Source organism: Elephas maximus, chromosome 3 (genome assembly GCF_024166365.1).
Source record: "Elephas maximus indicus isolate mEleMax1 chromosome 3, mEleMax1 primary haplotype, whole genome shotgun sequence".
NCBI lineage: Eukaryota > Metazoa > Chordata > Mammalia > Proboscidea > Elephantidae > Elephas > Elephas maximus.
In genome coordinates, this window is record NC_064821.1 from 195,215,497 (window position 1) to 195,241,402 (window position 25,906).

Below are 25,906 nucleotides of genomic sequence, written 5' to 3' on the forward strand. Positions count from 1 at the left end.
CAGACTAGGCCAGAGTTCAGGGAAAATCTGAATATTAAAAATTAGGAAGAATTTCTTTCTTCCTGTAACTAAATACATAGACATTTTTCTATTTTTTTCTTGTACTACAATGAAGTATCACACATTAACCCACTTTGTGACTACTATTTTATACAAAAAGATAACTTTTATTATTGGTTTTATGATATTTTAAAATGTATGGAAAAACATACCCAGAAGTATACAAGAATATTTATGGCTCTTACATTTGAATATGTGATTACAAGTCATTTTTATTCTCCCGTATAATTTTTTGTGTTTTCTAAATTTTTATATAATCAACTTGGATTATTTTTATCATTGGAAAAATAATCCTTTTAAAAAAAGCTTATATTTCCTTTGAGGCCATAAGCATGTTTCTTGCTGTTTTTGTATACTAGTCTGGATTTAATTCTAGTGCAGTGGAAGATTGGAAGAGAGGCAAGTGATTGGGCAGGGTTAGAAGGTGGGGCCTGGGAGGAGCTGCAACGTTACTGTGTTTCAGGCAGTATGGACTCCTTATTCACCAGCTGGCTCTCCACCCAGATCCTGATGCTCAAATTCAGCCTCATTCTCGGTGAGTAGTGGAACAGGTGGGGCTGCTCCGGGTGAGCCTGGCAGGAGGCAGATGTGTCGGGTGTGAGGGAGACAGACAGGCAGCTATGGTGTCAACATCCATGGTAGAAAACATCCTGATCCCTCAAGTGGCTCTGAGAGTGAGGGTGGAAGAGAAAGTGGGACAGGGCGTTTCTGGGAGGATTTCAAGTAATCAGGCTGCAGCATAGGACAATCACCACTGCAGCCCTCTTTCACAAGACAGGCTTTTCTCCTGCTTGCATGGGTGCTGCAGCTGTGAGCAACCTGACAACCCTGTCTCAGCCTCGAATTTCCTGTTGCTCTACCAGGGACAACATGAGGCTCTTCTCCCCATCCCCTACTCACCCCCATCCTTCTTCTTTCCTCTGTTCCCAGGCTGACCAGGGGCATGTGTGGTGAGAGACGGGTTAGGGCCAGTGGCATCACTAGAGTTGGTGTCACAGTGCGGTAACTCATGGCATCACCCCCTTTGCCCATGGACCTCCTCCCATACCAGACCATACAGAATCCTTAGTAAAGTTTATTAGCAATTTTAATCATAGAATAATATGCGGTAAATATAGTTGCAAACTGGTTAAATGTAATATTTCTTAGGTTATATGAATACTAACAACGAAATTGCTTTATAAAATCTTTCTACATTGAATTACGATATAATTCGTTACTACGTTATTAGTAACTAAGCTGAAGCCTTTTTTGGTTTTTCTTTTCCTTTGATTACTACTTAATTCTCAAAACATTTATTGATATAGGTTCACAAATACTACTTGTCACAATATTAAAGCTAAAAACACCGGAAACTTTGACAAAATCATCTACTATAAAAACATCGACAGCAACAAAAACAAGTGTGTGCTCTTAGTTGTGCAGACCAAGCCACACGATTAGAGGGTCATTGTAATTGGGCAATAATGACAACTCTGACCAGAGTGCATTAGAAGGTTCAAAGAATAAATGAGCATAGAGGTTTAGCCTTGTAGGTATAGCGATACATATAACCTAGGCTTATGAAAAATAGTTTTGTTGTTATAACTAACTACAGGGATATTTTAATAAAAAATAATAAATTTCTGCTGAAACAATGCACATAAATTTTATAGACAGTCATTTTGATGTTACCCACTCTGACAGTGTCAACTAGCGTGGGTTGTACCCCCCCTCCTCCCCACACCCCCAGTGACATCACTGGCCATAAGTAAACTGTGGGGCCATCACAAAGGCAAAGGAGGAAGAAGGAAGCCGGACCCTCCCCTCTCACCTGCTGGTGACCTTCCTGTGTTGTTACAAGCTGCTTCCAAGGATACAATGGTAGTGGTGATTGTTAGGGGGGTGTATACAGTGGATCCTGCTTGATATGAACCAGGCTCCAGTCCTGGCCCCTGCCCTGTCCACAAAACCTCATTATGATCAAAAGAGAGACTGAGCTCTGCCCTAAAACCCACTGATCCTCAGTTCCGGCTCTGCCACACACTGACCATCAAATCTTGGGCAAATTGTATATACCTTGGGGCATACATCTCTCTGAGCCTCAGTTTCTCTCCCGTAAAATAGATACAAAAACACCTAACTTGAGCTGTTATTTGAGAGATTAAATGAAATAGAGCACATTCCTACCAGAGTCTGACGTAGGGACACAGATTATTTTTTTAAGCAGGTAATGTGTTACTTTACTATTTTAATGAAAATTTTGCATGTTAGACACCATGTTCCCTGAACTGATCACTGACCCCACGGACTCAGTGACCTGAGTAAACCTGAAAAAGGTACCGTTCCTAGTTTCATAATTGAAGTTTTATCTTAATATAACAGATAAAAACAATGTTTTCTCTGGGAACCAGTGGGGTGGTATATTTTCCCATGCTCTCCCTACCTCACCTGTTACACAATAGTGATCATTGTTGACACTTTAAAAAAGGTAGTTCCCTCTTACAAATCAATAAGAGAAATACTAGCACTGTTGTTCCTAAAAGTGCGAAGGTTAAGAAAGGTGGTCACCTCACAGATAATCAAAATTAGAAAAACTAGAGAACATATTTTGCCTATCAAATTAATACTTTTTTTTTTTTTTAAATGAGAATACTCCATATTGGCAGGGAGGCAGTGCAACAGGCACGCTCATGTATTATAGGCAGTTTTAAAAATGAGTAAAAATCTTCTTGGTAGTCCATTTGATGTATCAAAAACATTTAAAATATTTATACCCTTTATACTTCCGGGATTCACCCCTAAGGAAAGACTTCATCATGCAGAAGAAGCTTAGGCACAAAGATATTCACTTCGGTCTAGTTAGAGCAATGAAAAGATTGGAACCGAATGAGAAGGTAAATTAAAGATGGACAAGTTACAACCTTGTGGTAGTGACAATGACTGCCATAGGTAAGCAATGTTGTCTGGTGACTGAGGAAGTTCTCTTGAGCTGAGAAGGTGAAAAGGACTTGCTGAGAAAGAGACAGGAATAAACACGTGTTGAGCACCTCCCACATCAATACTAGGAATGTTACATACATCACCTCGTTTCACTTCACACACCATATGTTGTGTGTGGGGTTGGAAAGGATAGTGAGGTGGGAAACACAAAGACAATGGGAGGCCCCACTGAGCACTCAGGCACTGTGACCAATGTTGCCAACCTCACTGTAGCAGCTATATCCCTCTTGTTTTGCATTAGAGGAAACCAAGGCCGAGAGAGGCCATTTAACTTGCCTGCTATGGCAGAGCTAATAAGTGTCACAACCATGATTCCAATGGGCTTCTAACCCCCAAATGCAGAGAGGTGGAGACTCAGGCTGTGAAGCCAGGTTTCTCTAAAGCCTGAGTTGCCGTCACTCTCCCTACCCTTCCCTACTCACACTCCCACACAGTCCTTTGATTCTCTTAATCAGGGGTGGATTAACAGTCCCAAATGGTCCTTTGCTATTTAAAAGAAATTTGTCTTCTCTCCCAACTTCTTTCCCTCCCTTCCTGATCCAGCCTCTAGGAACACTATTCCACTTACCCTATCAACAGGGAAATGTGGTTCCTTTTGCCGTCCCTTTCCTCTTTCTATTGAAAACAATACTACCATTTCATGGCTCGGGTCACTGAATCTGTGGGGTCAGTGATCAGTTCAGGGAACATTGCAGGTTTATCTTAAGATGCTGGTTCCTTTTAGGCTGCCACATTCGTGCTCCCAGAGCACAGCCTATGTTTCAATTTTAGCATTTGCCACTAGTCTCAGAAAGCCATTTAGGTGGCAGGGGGTGGGGTGACAGGAAGCCACCCTCTGCCTCCAGCAGCTTTCTTGTTTGTGCACCTTTGGTTGCCCAACAACCACTGAGGTCCGGAAGCCCCTCAGGAGGGAGATGCAGCTGTCCCTGCCTGCCCCAAGCTGACATCAGCCTTACCTCAAGTCCCTGAACAATTCCGAGCAGCTACAGCTGGGGCTTCATGGAGCCTGACATAATGGGGAGGGAAGGAATGGGGCTGCGTCCCAATTGACCTACTCACAATGTCTTTTCTAGCCATTAAACGCTGACAAAACAAAAACACTTTCTTGTAATCTCATCTAGGATTAAATCAGATTCAAGCAGTGCTGGGTTCATGATGAACTCATTGCTATTAACAACTGAAGGTGAACTAGCAAACTGTGTTTTTTTTTTTTTTTTTTTACCTCCAAAGTCTTTACTCTGCCTTTTTTTTTTAATTTAAATTGTTTAAAATTTTTTTTTTTTATTGTGGTAAAACACATATAGTATAAAATTTGCCCTTTAGACCATTTTAAGTGTACAGCTCAGTGGTATTAATTATATTCACAATGTCGTGTAACTATCACTACTATTTCCAAAAGCCTTTCATCACCTCAGACAGAAGCTCTGTACCTGTTAAGCGTTAACTCCTTCCCTCAAACCGTGGTAACCACTAATTGCTTTCTGTGTCCATGCATTTGCTTTTCTTGATATTTTAGATAAGTGGGATCGTAAAATATTTGTCCTTTTGTGTCAAACTTACTTCACTCAACATAATATTTTCAACATTCATCCAGGTGGTAGCATGCATCAGGGCTTCATTTCTCTTCATAGCTGAGTAACATTCCATTGTATGTATATACCACATTTTGTTTATCCATTCATCAGTTGATAGGCATTTGGTTTGCTTGCACTATCAAAGTATCCATTGCCAAATACAAAGTTATAAAGGTTTACCCTTATATTTTCTGCTAAGAGTTTTATGACTTTAGCTTTTACATTTAGGTCGTTGATACATTTTGCGGTAACTTTTGTGTATGGTGTGAAGTAGGGGTCCAACTTCATTCTTTTGCATGGGGCAATTCAGTTGTATCAGAACGATTTGTTGAAGAGACTGTTCTTTCATCACTGAATGCACTTGGTGCCTTTGTTGAAAATAAATTATCCCTAGATATATGAGTTTATTTCTGGATTCTCAACTTTATTCCACTGGTTAATGTGTCTATCTTTACGCCTGTACCAGATTGCTTTATTTATTGTAACTTTATAGTATGTTTTGAAATTGAGAAGGGCAAATTGTTCTACCCTGTTCTTCTTTTTCAAGATTGTTTTGGCTATTTGGGCTTTTTTTGAATTCCATATGAATTTAAAGACGAGCTTTTAGATTTCTGCAAAAGTGCTATTGCAATTTTGATAGGGATTGCATTGAATCTATAGATTACCTTGGGTAGTATTGAAATCTTAAGAATATTAAGCTTTTCAACCCATGAATATGAGATGTCTCTGCTCATAGTAAAGAATTTTTTCTCTAGGCTGTGAGAAATATCTTAATAAATTTCTTTAAATGTAATGAAGAGAGAGAAAGAAGTCAGCCAGCTCTCACATATATTCCAGACTGTAAAGATCTTAGCTTCACTGCTATGTGAGGATGTTGTCCCAGTTATTAGTCTCTGGAAAGTCTCTCATTCCTACCTTTTCCTGAACCTGGTTACTTGCTTTCTCTTTCATTATTTAGTTCCCTGTTCAAGTACTATACATTCTTTTGGGGGATTAAATTGATCCCTTCTCTAAGTATTTTGTTAGAAAGAGGTAAAATCTTTGAACCATCCCACTGGCACACAAGCATGATCTAGAGTCTGGTATCTTTGAAAACTTCTCCCTGGAAAACGTAATATTTAAAAGAAGAAGTTAAAAGGAGAAAAATAAACACAGATACTAAGTAAATTAAACAAATCAAAAGACTACTTTGGTCAACTTTATACAAGTATATTTGAAAACCTGGATGAAAAGGATAATTTTCTAGGAAAATATGATTTATCAATAGTGATTCCAGGAGAAGAAGAAAATCTAAACGGATTGTTAAAGCAAAAAATCATATTAACCCAATAATATAAATTAATCTGGAATTTATTTAATATATAGTTTGTAAATCAGGCAACGCTTCTGACTAGACAGTCAAAATGTTCCAAAGATTAAATAACTCCCAAAGATACTTATACCCCCATCTTATTGACATTTGGCATGAAAACATGTCCAGAACAGTGTGTTTACACAAAGCAAATTTACCCTGAAACACAGCTTCCAGTCTGGCCTGGGAGCTTCCAGTTCCTCAAACTGACTAAAAAAAAAAAAAAAATTTTTTTTTTTTTAAAGTGACTGCACACTGATAATTCCTCAAATGGCACAACTCCCAAGGCAAAATAGTCTTTGCAAATTACCAAGAGTCTATGAGTTCGAATTGACTCCCATGCAAGAGGTTGGTTTTTCATTGTTTGACTTAAAGGAGGCTCCTAGGAGACCAGTCTGCTCAAGACTCAAGGTTCAAAAGAAGACCTCAGGGCAACAGCCTGGGTGGGCCACCCCAACTCCATGGACAATTAGGAACTGTTTCTCAAGTTAAATTATCTTATAAAAGTATAGACTAAATTGTCAAAGAGCGGTTCCCAAGGAAGCACCAGGCCCGGATATTTTCACAGATTGTTACCAGTGTTCACAGAACAGATAATTCCAATTTCACCACTATAATTTAACATTGCTAGAGATAATAGCACAGTTAGATCTGAGAAATGAGATAAAAATTTCAAAGAAGAGGGTTATTCTATCATTACTTATAGATGATTTAATTTTTTACTTGGAAAACCACCACCATCACCAACAACAAAAACAGCAGCAACTTGGAAAACCCAAAAGAATCAATATGGAAATTATTACAAATGACAAGAGAGCTCAGGAAAAAATCTGGATGCAAAATAACTATTGAAAAATATATAGACTTCTTAGATGAATATAACCACCAAAAAGTGTTATGGGATCAGAAACATAAAGTGCTTGTGAATAAACATAATAGGAAATGTGTAAAAGATACATGAAGAAAATATAAAATGTGACTGAAAAACACAAAACAGTTTCTGAACAAATAGAAAGACATAGCGTACTCTTCAGTAGGAAAACTATTCATATAGAAGTCAACTCTTCTGAAGTTAAGTTATAAATTTAAGGTGATCCCAGTAAAAAACACCAATAGGATTTGTTTTTGACAAGCATATTCTATGAATGGGAAAATAAGATGCAAGAACATACAAAACATTCTAAAAAATAAGCAGAATCAGGGGGACTAGCCCTACAAGACATTCAAACATATCATGAAACTACAATTATTAAAACAGTGTGATAACTAAGAGTAGAAAACATGTGAAAAAAGCAAACAAACATAAAAAAAAAAAACTTCTGAAACCAGAAAAGATTAATAGATTTGACCATATAAAAATAAAAATTTTCTGCATGGCAAAAATGACTATACCCAGTCAAAAGACAAATTACAAATTAGGAAAAATATTTGCCAATAAATCACGTATTAAAAGGCAAAAAAAGAAAAAAAAAAAAGGGAAAGTACTGAAGTGTTCATCAGTTGGAGACAATAGAAGTCAATAACATAAATTATGGTAAATCCATCCTGTGAAATTCTGTGCAATGATGAAAAAATCGAGGCAGCTCTTTATGTGGTGATATGAAACGATTGCTAAGTGTAAACGATTACTAAAACCAGTAAAGAGTATATAGGTAAACACGTAAATTTATATCAAGGAAATTGCTCATGCAGTTGTAGCGGCTGGAATGTTCCAAGTCGGGGAGCCAGGATAGAGGGTTCTCCTGATTCAAGTAGCTGCAGGGGCTGGCGAACCCAAGATCAGCAGGTCAGACAGCAGGGCTCTTGCTCAGAGGCTGCAAAGATCGATGAATCCCAAGATTGGCAGGCAAGACCCCAGGTAAGTTGCTATGCCAAGTCGCAAGAAACAGAGGTCAGATGAACATGAGCCAGCTGCAGGATCCAGAGTAAGCAAAAGTCACGAACCTTGCCAGAATGTCCACTTACATTTGATGCACGCCACATGCCCGAGGAAACTCCCTTTCAACCGATTGGCTGCTCACAGCAGATCCCATCATGAAGGTGATCACATTATATCAAATCTCATGGTGGAAGTGATCACAACATCATATGACTGCCAAACCACTGAGAATCATGGCCCAGACAAGCTGACACACAACCTTAACCATCACACTAAGATACGTCACTAAGAAACAAAAGCACAATGCAGATCAGAGCATATAGTATGTGAAGCATTTGTGTAAAAAATTAGGGGAATTATGTATACATTTTCCTTGCATATGGATAGACTAGCTCTGAAATGGTACAGGAGAACGAGGTAAAGAAAGAGAATATTTGACAGTTTATCACTCTGTATCTTTTGGATTTTGAACCACATGACTTTATTAGATGTTAAAAGGTTATTAAAAAATGAACTTAAAAATTTTAATCCCACCCTTAACCTCTACAGTCCTTTCCAGTGGCGCTATCAAAAGTCTCCAGTACCTCATTCAATTACCTCTCCACACCAAAACAATAGTGGCTGCACGGCCAGCTGTCCTAGAATCTGTGTCAGACAAAACAGTCATAGTATCGTTGTCTGGGCCAGGTGGGAACCGGTGGACTAGTCACAGAGGCAGTAGTCACAGATCCATGTAGACAGCTTGATCCTCAGAGATCCTTGAATTCCCATGGGTTGGAGCACTTGCCTGCTTGCGGTTGGACCTAGGAGAGCCTGTTGGACCTCTCAGCCCAGAGAACGGTAGGAACTACATAAATGAGCCAGATTAAGTCCAACCCATGAAACTTGGAAGTTCGCTACTGGGGACACAGGAGAGTGTATCCCTCCAGTGCAGGCAGTTTGTACCATGTGGCTCCAGGAGCAGAGATGTCTACGCCTCTCATCTTTACTGGTTTGCAGCTGCTCAACAGACCCTGACAGGTGGACTTGACTAGTGAGGGCAAATGGAAACACGAGCAGGCAACTGAAAACAGAGCACACCTAAGGGCTCTCTGTAACCAGAAGAAAAAGAGATCCAGCGCAACTTCTGAACACACAGCCCCTGAAGCATTTCTTCTCAAAGTTTCTGCACATAGGCATCATCTGGAGATATTGTTAAAGTGCAAGTTTTGATTCAAAAGGTCCGGATGAGACCTGAGATTCTGCATTTCTAACAAGCTACTACTAGATGATAGTAATGATGCTGGTCCCTGGATCATGCTTTGAATAGCAAAGTCCTAGCGAAGTCCAACTGCAGCATAATTCTAAACCCTGGCTACACTTTAGAAGCATCAGAAGAGCTGTTTAAAAATTTCAGTGCCCAAGACCCAGTGCAGACATAATTAAATCAGAATTTCTGGGCTGGGACTGGGCACTGTATCATTTAAAACCTCTCAGGAGTACAGCCAGGGCTGAGAAATACTCAATATCAGTATAAAAATAAAAGACTTTCTGGAATCAAAAAGTATGATTTCCAACATTAAAAAAGTTAACAGATAAAGGAAATAATGGTCATTGTCAAATGTGAAAATAGTGACCTGGAAGATCAGGAAAAAGAAATGCTTCAAAATACAGACCCCCAAACACAAAGAGAGAGAAAAATTTAAGGAAAATAGAAGAAACGCAGAGTCAGAATCAGTAGTTCTGGCGTGTGAATAATGGAAATTCCAGAAGAATAACAAGGAACACAGGAGGAGAAATATTGCAGAATTAGCAGGGGAAGATTTCCTTGACTTGAGGAATGATTTTTAGTGAGAAGATAAAAGGACTCACCAAATTTCAGATAGTTTTTTTTTTTTTTAATTAAAGAGACATGAACTTGGAGTGCTGTCATGATGGATGGTGAAGTAGGAAGATCCAGGAATCAGTCCCTCCAATGAAACAACTACTTAGCTGGCAAGAACTGTCAAAATCAAGTATTTAGGACATCTGGAGTTTTCTAAAACACTTGTATGATCCAGGAAAGTGATTAATAAAGAAAGAGACTGATAAATTTCATTAAATGTTGTTTTACATAGTAGCTGTCAGCACCCCCTGCCCAGGCCCCTTGGTGGGGTATAACCACCAGAAAGTGGCTTGCATTCCTGGTGTGGCTCGCTAGTGCTGGGCAATAGAGACCGTGTCCTCCAAAAATTAGGATTGTGTGTTCTGATCTGCTTGGTGGATTGCTCAGGGACCTGCAGAGAGGATGGCCATTGTTTCACCTTTCTGGTGTTGAAGCAGCTTGCTGGCAGCATCTGTTGAGGGGATTGAAGGAGACAGAACACCTATTTTTTGAAGGACAAAAAAAAATATATAGAAAACAAGTATCACAATGGCAGAAGTAAGTCCTTCATTATCAACAATCATCTTAAATATAAATGGATTAAATTCAATACTAAAAGACACAGGCAGAATGGATAAAAAAAATTATCTGACTGTGTTGCTTACCCAAGACTCACTTTAGAACCAAAGACACAAATAGGTTGAAAGTTAAAGGCTAGAAAAATATATTTCATGCAAATAATAACCAAAATATTGCTAGGATGGCTATACTAATATCAGACAAAATAGATTTTAAGTAAAATGTTTTTACAAGAGACAAAGAAGAACATTTTATATTGATCAAAGGGTTCATTCATCAAGAAGATATAACAATTATGGACACATACACACCAAAAACAGAGTGCCAAAATATATGAAGCAAACATGACAGAACTGAAGGGAGAAATAGTCCTACAATAATAGTTGAAGACGTAATACTCTACTCTCCTTAATGGACGGAATATCCAGACAGAGGATCAGTAAGAAAATATAGGACTTGAGTGACTATAAACCAATTAGACCTAACAGATTTATACATAACACTTTGCTCAACAGCAACAGGATATACATTCTTCTCAAGTGCACATGGAACATTATCCAGGAATGACCACATGTTAGGCCATTAAACCATCCAAAGTAAATTTAAAGTGATTGAAATCATATATTATTAAATCTTTCAATCCATGAATGTGAGATATCTTTCCATTCATTTATGTCTTCTTCAATTTCTTTCAACAGTGTTTTGCAGTTTTTCGTGTACAAATCTTTCACTTCCTTGTTTCATTTATTCCTAGATATTTTAGATGTTATTGTGAATAAATTGTTTTCTTAATTACCTTCTTGGATTGTTCATTGTTGGTGTATAGACACACAACTGATTTTTGTGTATTGATCCTACAACTTTCCTGAATTTGTTTATTGTCTCTAGTTTTTTTTTTTTGTGGATTCTATGGGACTTTCTGTACATAGAATCATGTTATCTGCTTTCGCATGCATGTGAAGCAATTGAAAATGCCAAAGATAGTTTTATTTCTTCTTTTCCAATTTGTTGAAACATGCTAAGTGAAAGAAGCCAGACACAGTCATACAAAAGTCATACATTGTGTGATTCCTTTTATATGGCTTATCCTGAGTAGGCAAATCAGTAGAGATAGAAAGATTAGAGGTTACCAGAAATAGTGGGAGGAGGGAATGGAGTGATTTCTCAATGATTATGGGAAGTTTTTCTGGGGTGGTGAAAAGTTTAAAATTAGAGAGAGGTGGTAGTTACAAAACATTGTTAATATTAAATGTATAGATTTATATATACTACATAATGTTAATTGTATGGTATGTGAATTTCACCTAAATAAAGGAAATTTAAAAGAGACATGCACTTAATCATATCCTGGTACAATTCCTGAAATATAACAAAAAGGGAAAAATAACCTAGAAATCTACCAAAATAAAAAATACTTTGAAGGAAAAATAACCAGATCAGCATTAGACTTCATATTTGCAACAGTGGAAGCTTGAAGACAATGGAACGACATCTATACACCACTAGGAAAAAATAAAACCAACAAATCCTTAGAAATCTACCTAGACGTCATTTACTGTCAGAGTAAGAGCAAATACGTAAGATATCACCCATAGACAGAGCCCATTTAAGGGAAATCCTCAAGAAAGTGCTTTATCAAATAACAAGTTAATCGTATCAGAGATCTTAAGAACAGGGAAAACTAAAGAGTAAACAGTGGTAAGCAATGAACCACACAACAATTGTGATTAAACTGGATAATGGTAATGTGACTGGGAACTTGTAGTTTTATTGATAAGTAAAGATTCTTGAAATAAAGGAGTCATATTTTCAGAGAAAATCTAAAATGGTCTAGAAAGAGACGCCTTGATTATTTCAGCAAAACCTCCAAGTAGGAAGGATTTTGCAGGGAGAAGATAAGAGTACTCCAAAAGACTCTGGCTTGGGCGGAGAATGGGGGCTAATAAATGTTCTCAGTTATCACCCTGCTTGTGGTGGTGAGCAGTGGGGAGCAGAGCGCTGGGGTGAGGGGTATCATTTGAATCTTTTAATAAAATAGTAGAGAAGTATATATGTTAGGAAGGTAAGTTCTAATGAAATGGAGAAGCACAGAAGAATTTCCAAACTATCAAGGAGGAAAAGAAGAGAATGGAAGGTAGCCTGACCTCACACCTTAGAAGCTCTGCCACAGTTGACCACCTTTCCTTTATTTCTTTGGCTTCTGTGACACCACTTTCACCTGGTTTTCATTTTGCCCAACTGGCTGCTCCTTCTCAGTCTCTCTTAATGGATCTAATCTCCTTGGGGTTGGTGCTGTTGTTGTTGCTGTTAGGTACCATCGAGTTGGTTCCGACTCATTACAACTCTATGTACAACAGAATGAAACACTGCCTGGTTCCTGTGCCATCCTCACAATTGTTCTTATGCTTGAGCTCATTGTTGCAGCCACTGTGTCAATCCATCATGATGAAAGTCTTCCTCTTTTTTGCTGACCCTCTACTTTACCAAGCATGATGTCCTTCTCCAGGAACTGATCCCTTCTGATAACATGTCCGTAGCATGTGAGATGAAGTCTTGCCATCCTTGTTTCTAAGGAGCATTCTGGCTGTACTTCTCCCAAAAGAGATTTGTTTATTCTTCTGGCAGTCCATGGTATATTCAATAATCTTTGCCAACACAATAATTCAAATGCATCAATTCTTCCATCTTCCTTATTCATTGTTCAGCTTTCACATGAGTATGAGGCAATTGAAAATGCTATGGCTTGGGTTTGGGTGCACCTTAGTCCTCAAAGTGACATCTTTGCTTTTTGACATTTTAAAGATGTCTTTTGCAGCAGATTTGCCTAATGCAATGCGACCTTTGATTTCTTGACTGCTGCTTCCATGGGTGTTGATTATAGATCCAGGTAAAATGAAATCCTTGACAACTTCAGTCTTTTCTCCATTTATCATGATGTTGCTTATTGGTCCAGTTGTGAGTATTTTTATTTTCTTTACGTTGAGGTGTAATCCATACTGAAGGCTGTGGTCTTTTTTCTTCATCAGTAAGTGCTTCAAGTCTTCTTCACTTTTAGAAAGCAAGGTTGTGTCATCTGCATATCGCCGATTGTTAATGAGTCTTCCTCCAACCTTGATGCCATGTTCTTCTTAATATAATCCAGCTTCTCAGATTATTTTGCTCAGCATACAGATTGAATAGGTTTGCTGAAAGGATACAACATTGACATACACCTCTCCTGACTTTCAACCACGAAGTATTCCTTTGTTTTGTTTGAATGACTCCTTCTTCGTCTAAGCACAGGTTCCTCATGAGTACAATTTAGTGTTCTGGAATTTCCATTCTCTGTAATGTTATCCATAATTTGTTATGATTCACATAGTTGAATGCCTTTGAATAGTCAATAAAACACAGGTAAACATCTTTCTGGTATTCCCTGCTTTCAGCTAGGATCCATCTGACACCAGCAATGATATCCCTGGTTCCATGTCCTCTTCTGAATCCAGCCTGAATTTCTGGCAATTCCCTGTTGATGCACTACTGCAACTACTTTTGAATGATCTTCAGTGAAGTTTTATTTGTATGTGATACTGTTTGATAATTCCCACATTCTGCTGGATCACCTTTCTTTGCAATGGGTACAAATATGGATCTCTTCCAGTTGATTGGCTAGGTAGCTGTCTTCCAAATTTCTTGGCATAGATGAGTGAATGCTTCCAGTACTGCATCTGTTTATTGAAACATCTCAATTGGTATTCTGTTAATTCCTGGTGTCTTGTTTTTCATCAATGCCTTCAGTGAAGTTTGGACTTCTTCCTTCAGTACCATAAGATCTTGGTTATATGCTACCTCCTAAAATGGTTGAACATCAACCAATTCTTTTTGGGACAGTGACACTGTATTCCTTTCATCTTCTTTTGATGCTTCCTTCGTCATTTAATATTTTCCCCGTAGAATCCTTCAACATTGCAACTCAAGGCTTGAATTTTTTCTTCAGTTCTTTCAGCTTGAGAAATGCCATGCATGGTTTTCCCTTCTGGTTTTCTGTCTCCAGGTCTTTGCACATTTAATTATAATACTTTACTTTGACTTCTTGAGCCATCCTTTGAAATCTTCTGTTCAGCTCGTTTACTTAATCATCTCTTCCTTTCCCTTTAGCTACTCTCCACTCAAGAGCAAGTTTCAGAGTCTCTTCTGACATCTACTTTGGTCTTTTCTTTCTTTCCTGTCTTTTTAATGGCCTCTTGTTTTCTTTATGTATGATGTCCTTGATGTCATTCCACAATTCGTCTGCTCTTTGGTTATTAGTGTTCAGTGAATCAAATATATTGTTGAGATGGTCTCTAAATTCAAGTGAGATATACTAAAGATTATATTTTGGCTCTTGTAAACTTGTTTTAAATTTCTTCAGTTTCAACTTAAACTTGTATATGAGTAATTGATGGTCTGTTTGGCAGTTGGTCCCTGGCCTTGTTTTGACTAATGATATTGAGCTTTTCCATTGTCTCTTTCCATGGATGTAGTCAATTTGATTCCTGTGTATTTCATCTGGTGAGGCCCACGTGTATAGTCACCATTTATGTTGTTGAATAAAGGTATTTGCAATGAAGAAGTTGCTGGTCTGGCAAAATTCTATCATGGGATCTCTGGCATCATTTCTACTACCAAAGCCATATTTTCCAATTACTGATCTTTCTTCTTTGTTTCTGACTTTTCCATTCCAATTGCCAGCAATTATCAATGCTTCTTCATTGCATGTTTGGTCAATTTCAGACTGCAGAAGTTGGTAAAAATCTTCAATTTCTTCATTTTTGGCCTTAGTGATTGGTGAGTAAATTTGAATAATAGTGTATTAACTGGTCTTACTTGTAGTCATGTGGATACTATCCTACCACTGACAGAATTGTACTTCAGGGTAGATCTTGAAATGTTCTTTTTGATGATGAACACCTTGCTATTTCTCTTCAATTTGTCACTCCCGGCGTAGTAGACCATATGATTGCCTGATTCAAAATGGCCAATACCAGTATAATTCAGCTCACTAGTGCCTAGGATATTGATGTTTATGTGTTCCATTTCAGTTTTGACGACTTCCAATTTCCTAGATTCATGCTTTGTACACTCCACATCCCAATTATAAATGGATGTTTGCAGCTATTTCTTCTCATTTTGAGTCATTCCACAGCAGCAGATGAAGGTCTGGAAAGCTTGACTCCATTCACGTCGTTAAGGTTGACTCTTCTTTGAGGAGCTCTTCCCCAGTTGTATTTTGAGTGTCTTCCAACCTGAGGAGCTCATCTTCTGACACCATATCAAAGAATGTTCCAGTGCTACTCATAAGGTTTTTACTGGCCTTTTTTTTTTTTTTTTTTTTTCAGAAATAGACTGACAGGCCCTTCTTCCTAATTTGTCTTAGTCTGGAAGCTCTGCTGAAACCTGTCCACCAAGGGAGACTCTGCTGGTATTTGAAATACTGGTGGCAAAGCTTCCAGTATCACAACACACAAGCCACCACAGTATGACGAACTGACAGACATGAGGGGATTAGTGGTAGACGTACTCTTTTCTAGCTATAATCTCCCCCAAGTGATTTTACTTACTCTTGAGGCTTTAATAGCATCCTTGTATATCTAATTGTCTCCATGAACACCTGTCTTCTTTGCCATGAGACCAGAAAACCTGGATGGTACATGGATACCATTATTGAACATTTTGATCAAAGATTCTGTAAAAGAATCCTGATCAAAAAGGTGAAAATGCAGAATAGAATTTCAAATTCTCATGGACTGCAGGCTTTCTGGAGCCATGAGGGTTGGATGAATTCCTGAAACTCTTGCCCTGAAATAATCTTTAAAATTAGTCAAAAAAGTCCTCTGATTTTTTTCTTAAAGTCATACAATATTTTAGCTTAACTAGTAAAAAAAAAAAAAAAAAAATCTGCCTTAGCATTATACTCTTCTAAGAACTATCTGTATGGGATCAAAGTGACAAAAGCAACTTGAAAGATTAAATAGGAACCTTATGGGGCAGTGAACTTATGTTAACGGGTGAGGAGCAACTCAGAAAATGAGGGTGAGAATGGTTGTGCAACTCGAAGAATGTAGTCAGTGTCACTAAATGGTACACGTAGAAACTGCTGAATTGATGTATGTTTTGCTGAGTATATTAACAACAACAACAAAACAAATAAAATTAAAGTAAATAAATGTATAGCATCCTTGGGGCTGATGGCCCCATCTCTAGTGTGACCTTTCCCTTGAGCCACAGACTCTTACCCTATTGCCTATTGGCATCTGCTCTTGGAAGCCAAAGTTAAACATGTCTAAAACAAAATTGTTGATTTACACCTACACTCACCCCAAACCTGATCCCCTCCCCTGGCTTTACTGATTCAGCAAATGTTCCAAAATTCAACCAGTTCCTTAAGCCAAAAACCCAGCAATCATCCTTGATTTTCTTTTCCTTCACTCTGACATCTGATTCATCAGCAGCCCCGTCAGCTTTACCTCCACTATCTATCCTAAATCCATCTTCTCTCCATCCAGCTCTACCATTCTCCTCTCGCTTGCCTTACTGCAAAAGCCTCCTAACTGAAATCTATTTTTCCACTCTTACCTTCATCTAAACCATCATCTACACAGTATCTATTCTCAAGTGGTCATTAAAAATGTAAATCATAAGATATCACTCCTCTGCTTAATCCACCTGGTAGCTTCCTTTTGTTGTTGTGGTTAGGTGTCTTCGAGCTGGTTCCAACTCATAGCTACCCTATGCAGGACAGAACAAAATACTGCCTGGTCCTGTGCCATCCTCACAACTGTAGTTATGTTTGAGCCCATTGTTGCAGCCACTGTGTCAGTCCATCTAGTTGAGGGTCTTCCTTTTTTTCGCTGACCATCTGCTTTACCAAGCATGATGTCCTTCTCCAGGGACTGATCCCTCCTAATAACACGTCCAAAGTATGTGAGACGTAGTCTCACCATTCTTGCTTCTAAGGAGCATTTTGGCTGTACTTCATCCAAGACAGATTTGTTCGTTCTTTTGGCAGTACCTAATATGTTCAATCTTCACCAACACCACAGTTCAAAGGCGCCAATTCTTCTTTGGGCTTTCCTATTCATTGTCCAGCTTTCACATGCATATGAGGTGAATGAGAACACCATGGCTTTGGTCAGGCGCACCTTAGTCTTAAAGGTGACGTCTTTGCTTTCCAACACTTTAAAGAGATGTTTTGCAGCAGATTTGCCCAATGCAATGCATCTTTTGATTTCTTGACTGCTGCTTCCATGGCTATTGATTGTGGATCCAAATAAAATGAAATCCTTGACAACTTCAATATTTTTGTTTATCATGATGTTATTTACTGGTCCAGTTGTAAGAATTTTTATTTTCTTATGTTGAGGTATAACCCATACTGAAGGCTGTGGTATTTGATATTAATAACTGTGTGCTTCAAGTCCTCTTCACTTTCAGCAAGCAAGCTTGTGCCATGTGCATAACACAGGTTGTTAATGAGTCTTCCTCCAATCCTGATGCCCAGTTTTTCTTCACATTGTCCAGCTTCTTGAGTTATTTGCTCAGTATACGGTTAGAATAGGTATGGTGAAGGGATACAACTCTGATACACACCTTTCCTGACTTTAAACCACTTCCTGTGGTACTCAAAATAAATCCAAGCTACCTACTTACCACACAAAGTCTTCTCTGCTTCTCATTTTGCAGTCTAAAAATCTTTACCTTGTTCATTTTACGCCTCTCTTCTACCCCTCAAGCAGATCAAGTGCATTTCTGCACCAGAACCTTTGCATATGCTGTTTTCTCTGCCTGGAACAATCTCTGTCATCATTTAGAGCTCAGCTTAAATGTCACCCTCTCCTAGAGACCTTTCTAGACACACCACCCACATCCTACACCTCCACCAAACCACCAGTATTCTATCATATTACTCTTAGTGTCAGTCAGGGTTTTAGTTACAAGTAACAGAAGTCAACTGACTAATTTAAACAGAAAAAATAACATATTTTAGAGGAAGCCAGTGGTACACAGACCATTGAGGGGTCCAAGTGACCAGGCTTCAAGGCTTCTTATCCAGAAACCACATCCAAAGTCAACAGCCAGAGCTGGTTGATACTCTAGAATTGGTCTAGATAGACCACCTGGTCTATCACTCCTGCTATTGGCACTGACATCATATCACACCTCAACACCAATAACTCTGGACATTTGCCCTGCCACAGAAGTGCTACCACCTCTGCCTCTGGCAGCTGCGTGTGGCTGCTGCCATGACTGTCATTGGCAATAGCGCAGATCCTGTGATCCTTCTTTCTTCATGTTGTTAGCTTGTGTTTGAAAGTCTAGAGCAGTTCCATCTGCTTGCAGGAGCCTAGCTCATGTGCTTTCTCTGCTGCAAAGGATGCTGAGAAGGTGAATATCCAGCATTTTCAGCTTCAACAGAGGCAGGTGGGCCCTGCCTCATGAAGTACAAAGTTCGACAAATATGAGAAGGAAGTTTGGATTCCAGGCAACAGAACTGAAATCTGTGCCACATCCTTTTTAATTTTTCTCAGAACACTTGTAATTATCTGAAGTCATTTATGTTTTCACTTGCTTTTTAAAAACAATCTTACTCACTAGAATGGAGACTACAGGAGAGCAGAGATCTTATCTTCTTGTTCATTGCTATTTCCCAGCAACCTCAGCAGTACCTAGCTTGTTAAATGTATATGGCATGAATTCAGGCCGAGTGACCAGAGGAGTAGAAATTTGTATCAAAGGAGTGGAGTTTCAAGAAAGAAAAATTAGTCGCATGTCAAATGCCACAAGATGGTCCTGTAAGACTAGGACTAAGCAGTGACAATGGGATTTGATAATTAGGGGATTATTAGTGATGCTGCAGTGGCTTAAGGAAAAAATCGTGGCAGTAGAGAATGACTTTCTCCCAGAGTGTACAAGTAAGTGAGAAAATTGAAGCATTATTTATTAACTTTCATATTTTCTTTTTCTTTGCCATGAAATTAGGTCAAGGGGCATGTTGGGTGCAAGTACCCAGAGAAGGAGTGAGCGTGAGTCTGAGAGAGTGACAGACACAGGCTTGAATCAAGACTGCCATGTTTTAGGCAAGATCAATGCCTCGGCAAGTTAGCTCTGCACCTCTGTTTCTGTACTGGTAAAAATGAAGATAATTCTCTTTCGTGAATCAAATGAATGTGATGTGAAAGCATATAGATGCTTCACATAAATGTTTGCTCAGCCCCTTTCTTCCCCAATCTTATCTCCTTTTTTTCCAGGTGTCCAGACTGTCAAAGACCTCCGCCCTCCCTGCACACTGAACAGGACTGTGGGAGAATCTGCTCAGCTGCATCTCAACTTCTCCTTGCGCCTTCCAGTCCGAGAGATTGAGTGGAGTTGGAGTTCTGAGGATGAGAAAAATCAATTGCTGGTGTCCTGGAGGCCTAACACCACCGCTCCTGCCTGGTATGACTTTGAAGACAAATACAAGCACAGATTCTACCTGACGAAGTCGGCTTTCTTGAGCATCAGGAATCTCACTGTGGAAATGAGTGGACTATATGGAGCAAAAATCAAATTCAACTCAGGAAAATTCCAGGAGGACGTCATTAGACTCTGTGTATACGGTAAATTGTGTGGCCGTGCCCGATGGGCATTCTAATGCCTGCTTTATCTAAAGTGAGTTAGCCTAAAACCTGGTCAAAAGCACAACTCTCTTTTGAGAGTTTTTGCATCTGTTCTGATGTCCTCAAAATAAAAACTAAATTTTAAAGATTAAATTCCGGGAAAAACTATCTAAGATGTCTCAAAAGGCATACAATACGCATGAAATATGGAGAGCAATCCACCCAAAAGGATACAAAAATTTCTTCAGTCATAACATACAGCAAAATTGATTATTAAAAACGCAAAATTATATCAGAAGTGTTCTCAACTGGTTCATTCGAAAACTGATTGAAAATCCTTAAATGATCAAAAAATAGTTGGCAAAAAAAACTCCCCCAAACCCAAAGAACTGGATATAAAAAAAGATGGGAAAAAGACATTTAAAAGGAGATTGAATGATAGAATTGGCCCTTAATAAAGTAGTTTTAGACAAATTATCTAAAGCCACTAAAGTTAGAAAGTTCTCAGGACAAAGCTCCCTCCTAGACCCAAGTTGAAGACACAGGAGATCAAGCTCTGCCCCCTATAGCTCTCAGCACCCTACCACCTGGAAACAGAGAGTTCTGGGCAGACAGTGACCCCAAGAGCGCTGGAGAAAAGGACAAGAAGGAGCAGAGCCTGGAGGTACCCAACCTGCAGAGCTCTGTCCCATGGGTCCTTCTGCCCCCAGCCATCCTCCTCCACTTCTGTCTGCATTATGCCAGCAGCTTCCTAATGGGGCTCCCTGCCTCTGCTCTCCCCTCTTCAAACCACTCTCCACTTAGCTGCTACACTGATCTTTTCAAAATGTCATTCTGTTCCTGTCATTTCCCTGCTTAAAACCAAACAGGGCTTCTCACCTCCACCCCCGCAGGATCCTAGGTAGCTTCATACAGTTATTAAAGAGAATTAAATGAGTTAGTATAAAGCCCATGGAGCAGTGCCTGGAAACATCCTTGCTGAATAAATACTAGCTGGTTTTCTCTTTTCTTCTGCTAATGGAATATATGGCGTAGTGGTTAAGAGTTTGGCTGCTAACCAAAAGGTCTGCAGTTCAAATCCACCAGCTGCTCTTTGGAAACCCTATGGGGCAGTTCTACTCTGTCCTGTAGGGTAGCTATGCCTCGGAATCAACTTGATGGCAATGGGTTTGGGTTTTTGTTTTTTGCATTTCAAAATAAGCCCAATTAGATCAGATGTATTGGTAGATTCTATTTCTAATATTAATTTAGGAATTGTAAGTCTATGTTTATAACTGACAGCCTATGGATTTGCAAGTGTGTCATTTCTTCTTTTGTTTTAGGCAGTCTCCTTTTTTGATGTGACTGAGGAACATTTTGCCTTTTACTAATCTCTGGAATAGTTTGAATAACACACAAATTTTATTTTTTTGACCATTTGGTAATAACCTGTTGCTAATACTTAACCCTAAAACCATATGCTCTTCTAAAACCATATGTGCTTCGTGTTCTTCATGAGGACAGCTCTTTGGTTACTTTTCAATTTAATTATTTTTCTAATTTCTTCTAAGGCTATGGTTGTCTTAAGTTTTCTAATCTTTTTAAGCAAAAAAAGTCAATCTTTTTAATATTTCCTTATAATTTTGTCATTTTTTAAAATATCTTTATGCCCTAATACTCATCCCTAATGTCTAAGAGCTTGTTGTACTGCAGTAGCTTGCATGTTCTTGTGATGCTGGAAGCTATGCCACCAGAATTTCAAATACCAACAGGGTCACCCATGGTAGACAGGTTTCAGCAGAGCTTCCAGACTAAAATGGAGTAGGAAAAAGGACTTAGCAGTCTACTTCTGAAAAAAATTGGCCAGTAAAAACCTTATGAATAGCTGGGGAACATTGTCTGATACAGTGCCAGAAGGTGAGCCCCTCAGGTTGGAAGATAGGGGAAGAGCTGCTTCTTCAAAGTAGAGTCGACCTTAACAATGTGGTTGGAGTAAAGCTTTTAGGACCTTCATGTGCTGATAAGGCATGACTCAAAATGAGAGCAAACAGCTGCAAACATTCACTAATAATCAGAATATGGAATGTAAGAACTATGAATCTAGGAAAATAGGAAGTTGTCAAGAATGAAATGGAACTCATAAAGATCAATATCATAGGCATTAGTGAGCTGAAATAGACTGGTACTGGCCTTTTAAAATCAGACAAACATATGGTTTACCATATGAAAGGTATCCCTGAGGGACGGAATTACTGGGCTGAAGGCTGGGGACTATGGTGTTGGGGGACACCTAGCTCAAGTGGCGTAACATAGTTTATAGAAAAAATGTTCTACAGCCTACTTAGGTGAGCAGCGTCTGGGGTCTTAGAAGCTTGTGGATGGTCATTTAAGATACTTCATTTGTCCCACCCTGTCTGGGGCAAGGGAGAATGAAGAAAACCAAAGACACAAGGGAAAGATTAGCTCAAAGAACTAATGGACCACAACTACCACTGCTCCACCAGACTGAAACCAGCACAACTAGATGGTGCCCAGCTACCACCAAGTGTTCTGACAGGGATCACAATAGAGGGTCCAGACAGAGTTGGAGAAAAATGTAGAAGAAAATTCTAACTCAAAAAATAGAATAATATAAAGACCAGACTTACTGGTCTGAGAGAGACTGGAGAAATCCCAAGAGTATGGCCCCTGGACACCCTCTTAACTCAGTACTGAAGTCACTCCTGAGGTTCACCATTCAGCCAAAGATTAGACAGGCCCATGAAACAAAACAAGACTAAATGAGCACACCAACCCAGGGACAAGGACAAGAAGGCAGGAGCTGACAGGGAAGCTGGTAATGGGGAACCCAAGGTCAGGAAGGGGAGAGTGTTGACACATCCTGGGGTTGGTAGCCAATGTCACAAAACAATATGTGTATGAATTGTTTAATGAGAAACTAATTTGCTCTGTAAACCTTCATCTAAAGCACAATAAAAAAAATCAGGAAAGGTGTGCTTCAGGTTTGCAACCTTTCACCATATTCAACCTGTATGCTGAACAAATAATCTGAGAACCTGTGCTATATGAAGAAGAACATGGCATCAGGGTTGGAGGAAGACTCATTAACAACCCACAGTATGCAGATGACACAACCTTGATAACTGAAAGTGAAGAGGGCTTGAAGCCCTTACAGATGAAGATCAAAGACTGAAGCCTTCAGTATGGATTGCACCTCAACATAAAGAAAACAAAAGTTCTCACAACTGGACCAATAAGCAACATCATGAAAAATGGATAAAAGATTGAAGTTGTCAAGGATTTCATTTTACTTGGATTCACAATCAATGCCATGGAAGCATCAGTCAAGAAAACAATGTATTAAACCAAAAAAAAAAAAAAAAATTGCATTGGGCAAATCTGCTGAAAAAGATGTTTTTGAAGTGTTGAAAAGCAAAGATGTTACTTTGAGCTCTAACGTGAGCCTGAACCAAGCCATGATTTTCTCAGTTGCCACATATGTGTGCAAAAGCTGGACAATGAATAAGGAAGACCAAAGAAGAATTGATGCCTTTGAATTATAGTGTTGGCAAAAATTATTGGATAATCTATGGGCTGCCAGAAGAACAAATAAGTCTGTCTTGTAAGGTCTAAGTTTTGGCTGAAAAATGGGCTTCGAGAGTAGCTTCTGTTCTGAGTTAGCAGGATGTTCACGGGCCGTAGTCTTGGGGGTTCTTCCAGTCTCTGTCAGAACATTAAATCTGGTCATTTTTTGTGAATTTGAATTTTTTCTACATTGTTCTCTTGCTCTGCCTGGAACTTCCTATTATAATCCCTATCAGAGTGTTTTGTGGTGGTGCCTGGGCACCCTCTAGTTTTTCAAGGCTCAGGCTGGTGGAGGCTATGGTTCCCTGTGGTCCATTAGTCCTTTGAACTAATAATTTTCCTTGTGTCTTTGGTTTTCTTCATTCTCCTTTCCTCCAAATGTGATGGGATCAGTAGATGTATTTTAGATGGCCACTCACAAGATTTTAAGACCTCAGACACTACTCACCAAAGTAGGATGTAGAACATTTTATGAACTATGTTATGCCAATTGACCTAGTTGTCCCATGAGACCATGGTCCCCAGTCCAGCCCTCAGCCCCAGTAACTTGGTCACTCAAGGTATTTGGATATGTCTAGGAAGCTTCTATGGCTTTGCCTTGGTCAAGTTGTGCTGACTTCCCTTATATTGTGTGTTGTCTTTCCCTTCACCAGAGTTAACACGTGTTTGCAATCTAGTTAGTGATTTCCCCTCACCACCCTTCCTTTCCTTCTTAACCATCGAAGATTGTTTTTTTCTGTGTGTAAACCTTTCCTTGTTATTTTATAATAGTGGTCTCATACAATATTTGTCCTTTTATGATTGACTTATCTCACTCAGCCCTCCAGATCATCCACGTTGTGAGATGTTTCCTGGACTTATCATTGTTTTCTTTATGGTATGCAGTATTCCATTGTGTGTGGAAAAAAAAATTTTTTTTTCCAAAATTTGTTTATCCTTTCATCTGTAGATTGGCACTTAGGTTGTTTCTGTCTTTTTGCTATTGTGAATAATGCTACAATGAACATGGGTGTACATATATTTATTCATGTGAGGGCTCTTATTTCTCTAGGATATATTCCTAGAAGGGAAATTGCATGATCGATTGTGTGGTATTAGTATTTCCAGCTTTTTAAGGAGGTGCCATATCGTTTTCCATAGAGGTTGTAACATTTTACATTCCCACCAGCAGTGCATAAGAGTTCCAATCTCCCCAAAACCTCTCCAACATTTGTTATTCCCTTTTTTTTTTTAATTAGTGCCAGTAATATTGGGGTGAAATGGTATCTCATTGTAGTTTTGATTTGCATTTCTCTAATGGCTATTGATCATGAGTATTTCCTCACTTGACCCTTAGCTGTCTGAATGTCTTCTTTGGTATAGTGTCTGTCCTTATCCTTTGCCCATTTTTTATTTATTATTATTTATTGTACTTTAGTTGAAGGTTTACAGAAAAAACTAGTTTCTCATCAAACAGTTAGTACACACATTGTTGTATGACATTGGTTAACAACCCCACAACATGTGAACACTCTTCCTTCTCAACCCCAGTTCCCTATTACCAGCTTTCCTGTTCCCTCCTGCCTTCTAGTCCCTGTCCCAGGGCTGGCGTTCCATGGGCTTGTTTGATCTTTGGCTGAAGGGTGAACCTCAGGAGTGACCTCATTACTGAGCTGAAAGGGTGTCCGGGGGCCATACTCTCAGGGTTTCTCCAGTCTCTGCCAGGCCAGCAAGCCTGGTCTTTCTTTTTGAATTAGAATTTTGTTCTACATTTTTCTCCAGCTCTCTCTGGGACCCTCTACTGTGATCCTTGTAAGAGCAGTCAGTGGTGGTAGCTGGGCACCATCTAGTTGTACAGGACTCAGTCTGGTGGAGGCCACAGTAGATATGATCCCTTAGTCCTTTGGACTAATCTTTCCCTTGCATCTTAAGTTTTCTTCATTCTTCCTAGCTCCCAAAGGGGTGAAACCAGTGGAGTATCCTAGATGGCTGCTCACAGCCTTTGCCCATTTTTAAATTGGATTATTTGTCATTTTGTTGTTGAGATGTTGAAGTATTCCATAGATTTTAGAGATTAGACCCTTGTTAGATATGTCATAGCCAAAATTTTTTTCCATTCTGTTGGTTATCTTTTTACTCTTTTGGTGAAATCTTTTGATGAGCAAGTGTTTAATTATTAGGAGTGCACAGTTATCTAGTATATATTCTGCTGTTTGTGCATTCATAGTTATGGTTTGTATTCTATTTATGCTATGGATTAGGGCCCCTAGTGTTGTCCCTATTTTTTCTTCCATGATCTTTATCATTTTAGGCTTTATATTTAGTTATTTGATCCATTTTGAGTTAGTTTTTGTGTATGGTGTGAGGCATGGGTCCTGTTTCATTTTTTTACAGATGGACATCCAGTTTTGCTACCAGGGTAGTAGCGGGCCAGTGGTTCTCTAGCTGCGGCATCACAGTGGGGGATGGTGGGATGGTGGG

At 39.1% G+C, this 25,906-nt stretch overlaps 1 protein-coding gene across 2 annotated transcripts in view; it reads left to right on the plus strand.

Moving 5' to 3' along the window:
- The first annotated feature begins 488 nt into the window (after positions 1 to 488).
- The window catches only part of LOC126073783 (uncharacterized), a 41,656-nt gene continuing 16,238 nt past the window's right edge, over positions 489 to 25,906 (plus strand). For both annotated transcript variants that reach the window (XM_049880849.1, XM_049880848.1), the window contains exons 1-2: positions 489 to 595; positions 19,535 to 19,882. In XM_049880849.1, coding sequence (XP_049736806.1) covers positions 529 to 595; positions 19,535 to 19,882 — 415 coding nt within the window. In that variant the 5' untranslated portion in view covers positions 489 to 528. The remainder of the gene's footprint in view (positions 596 to 19,534; positions 19,883 to 25,906) is intronic.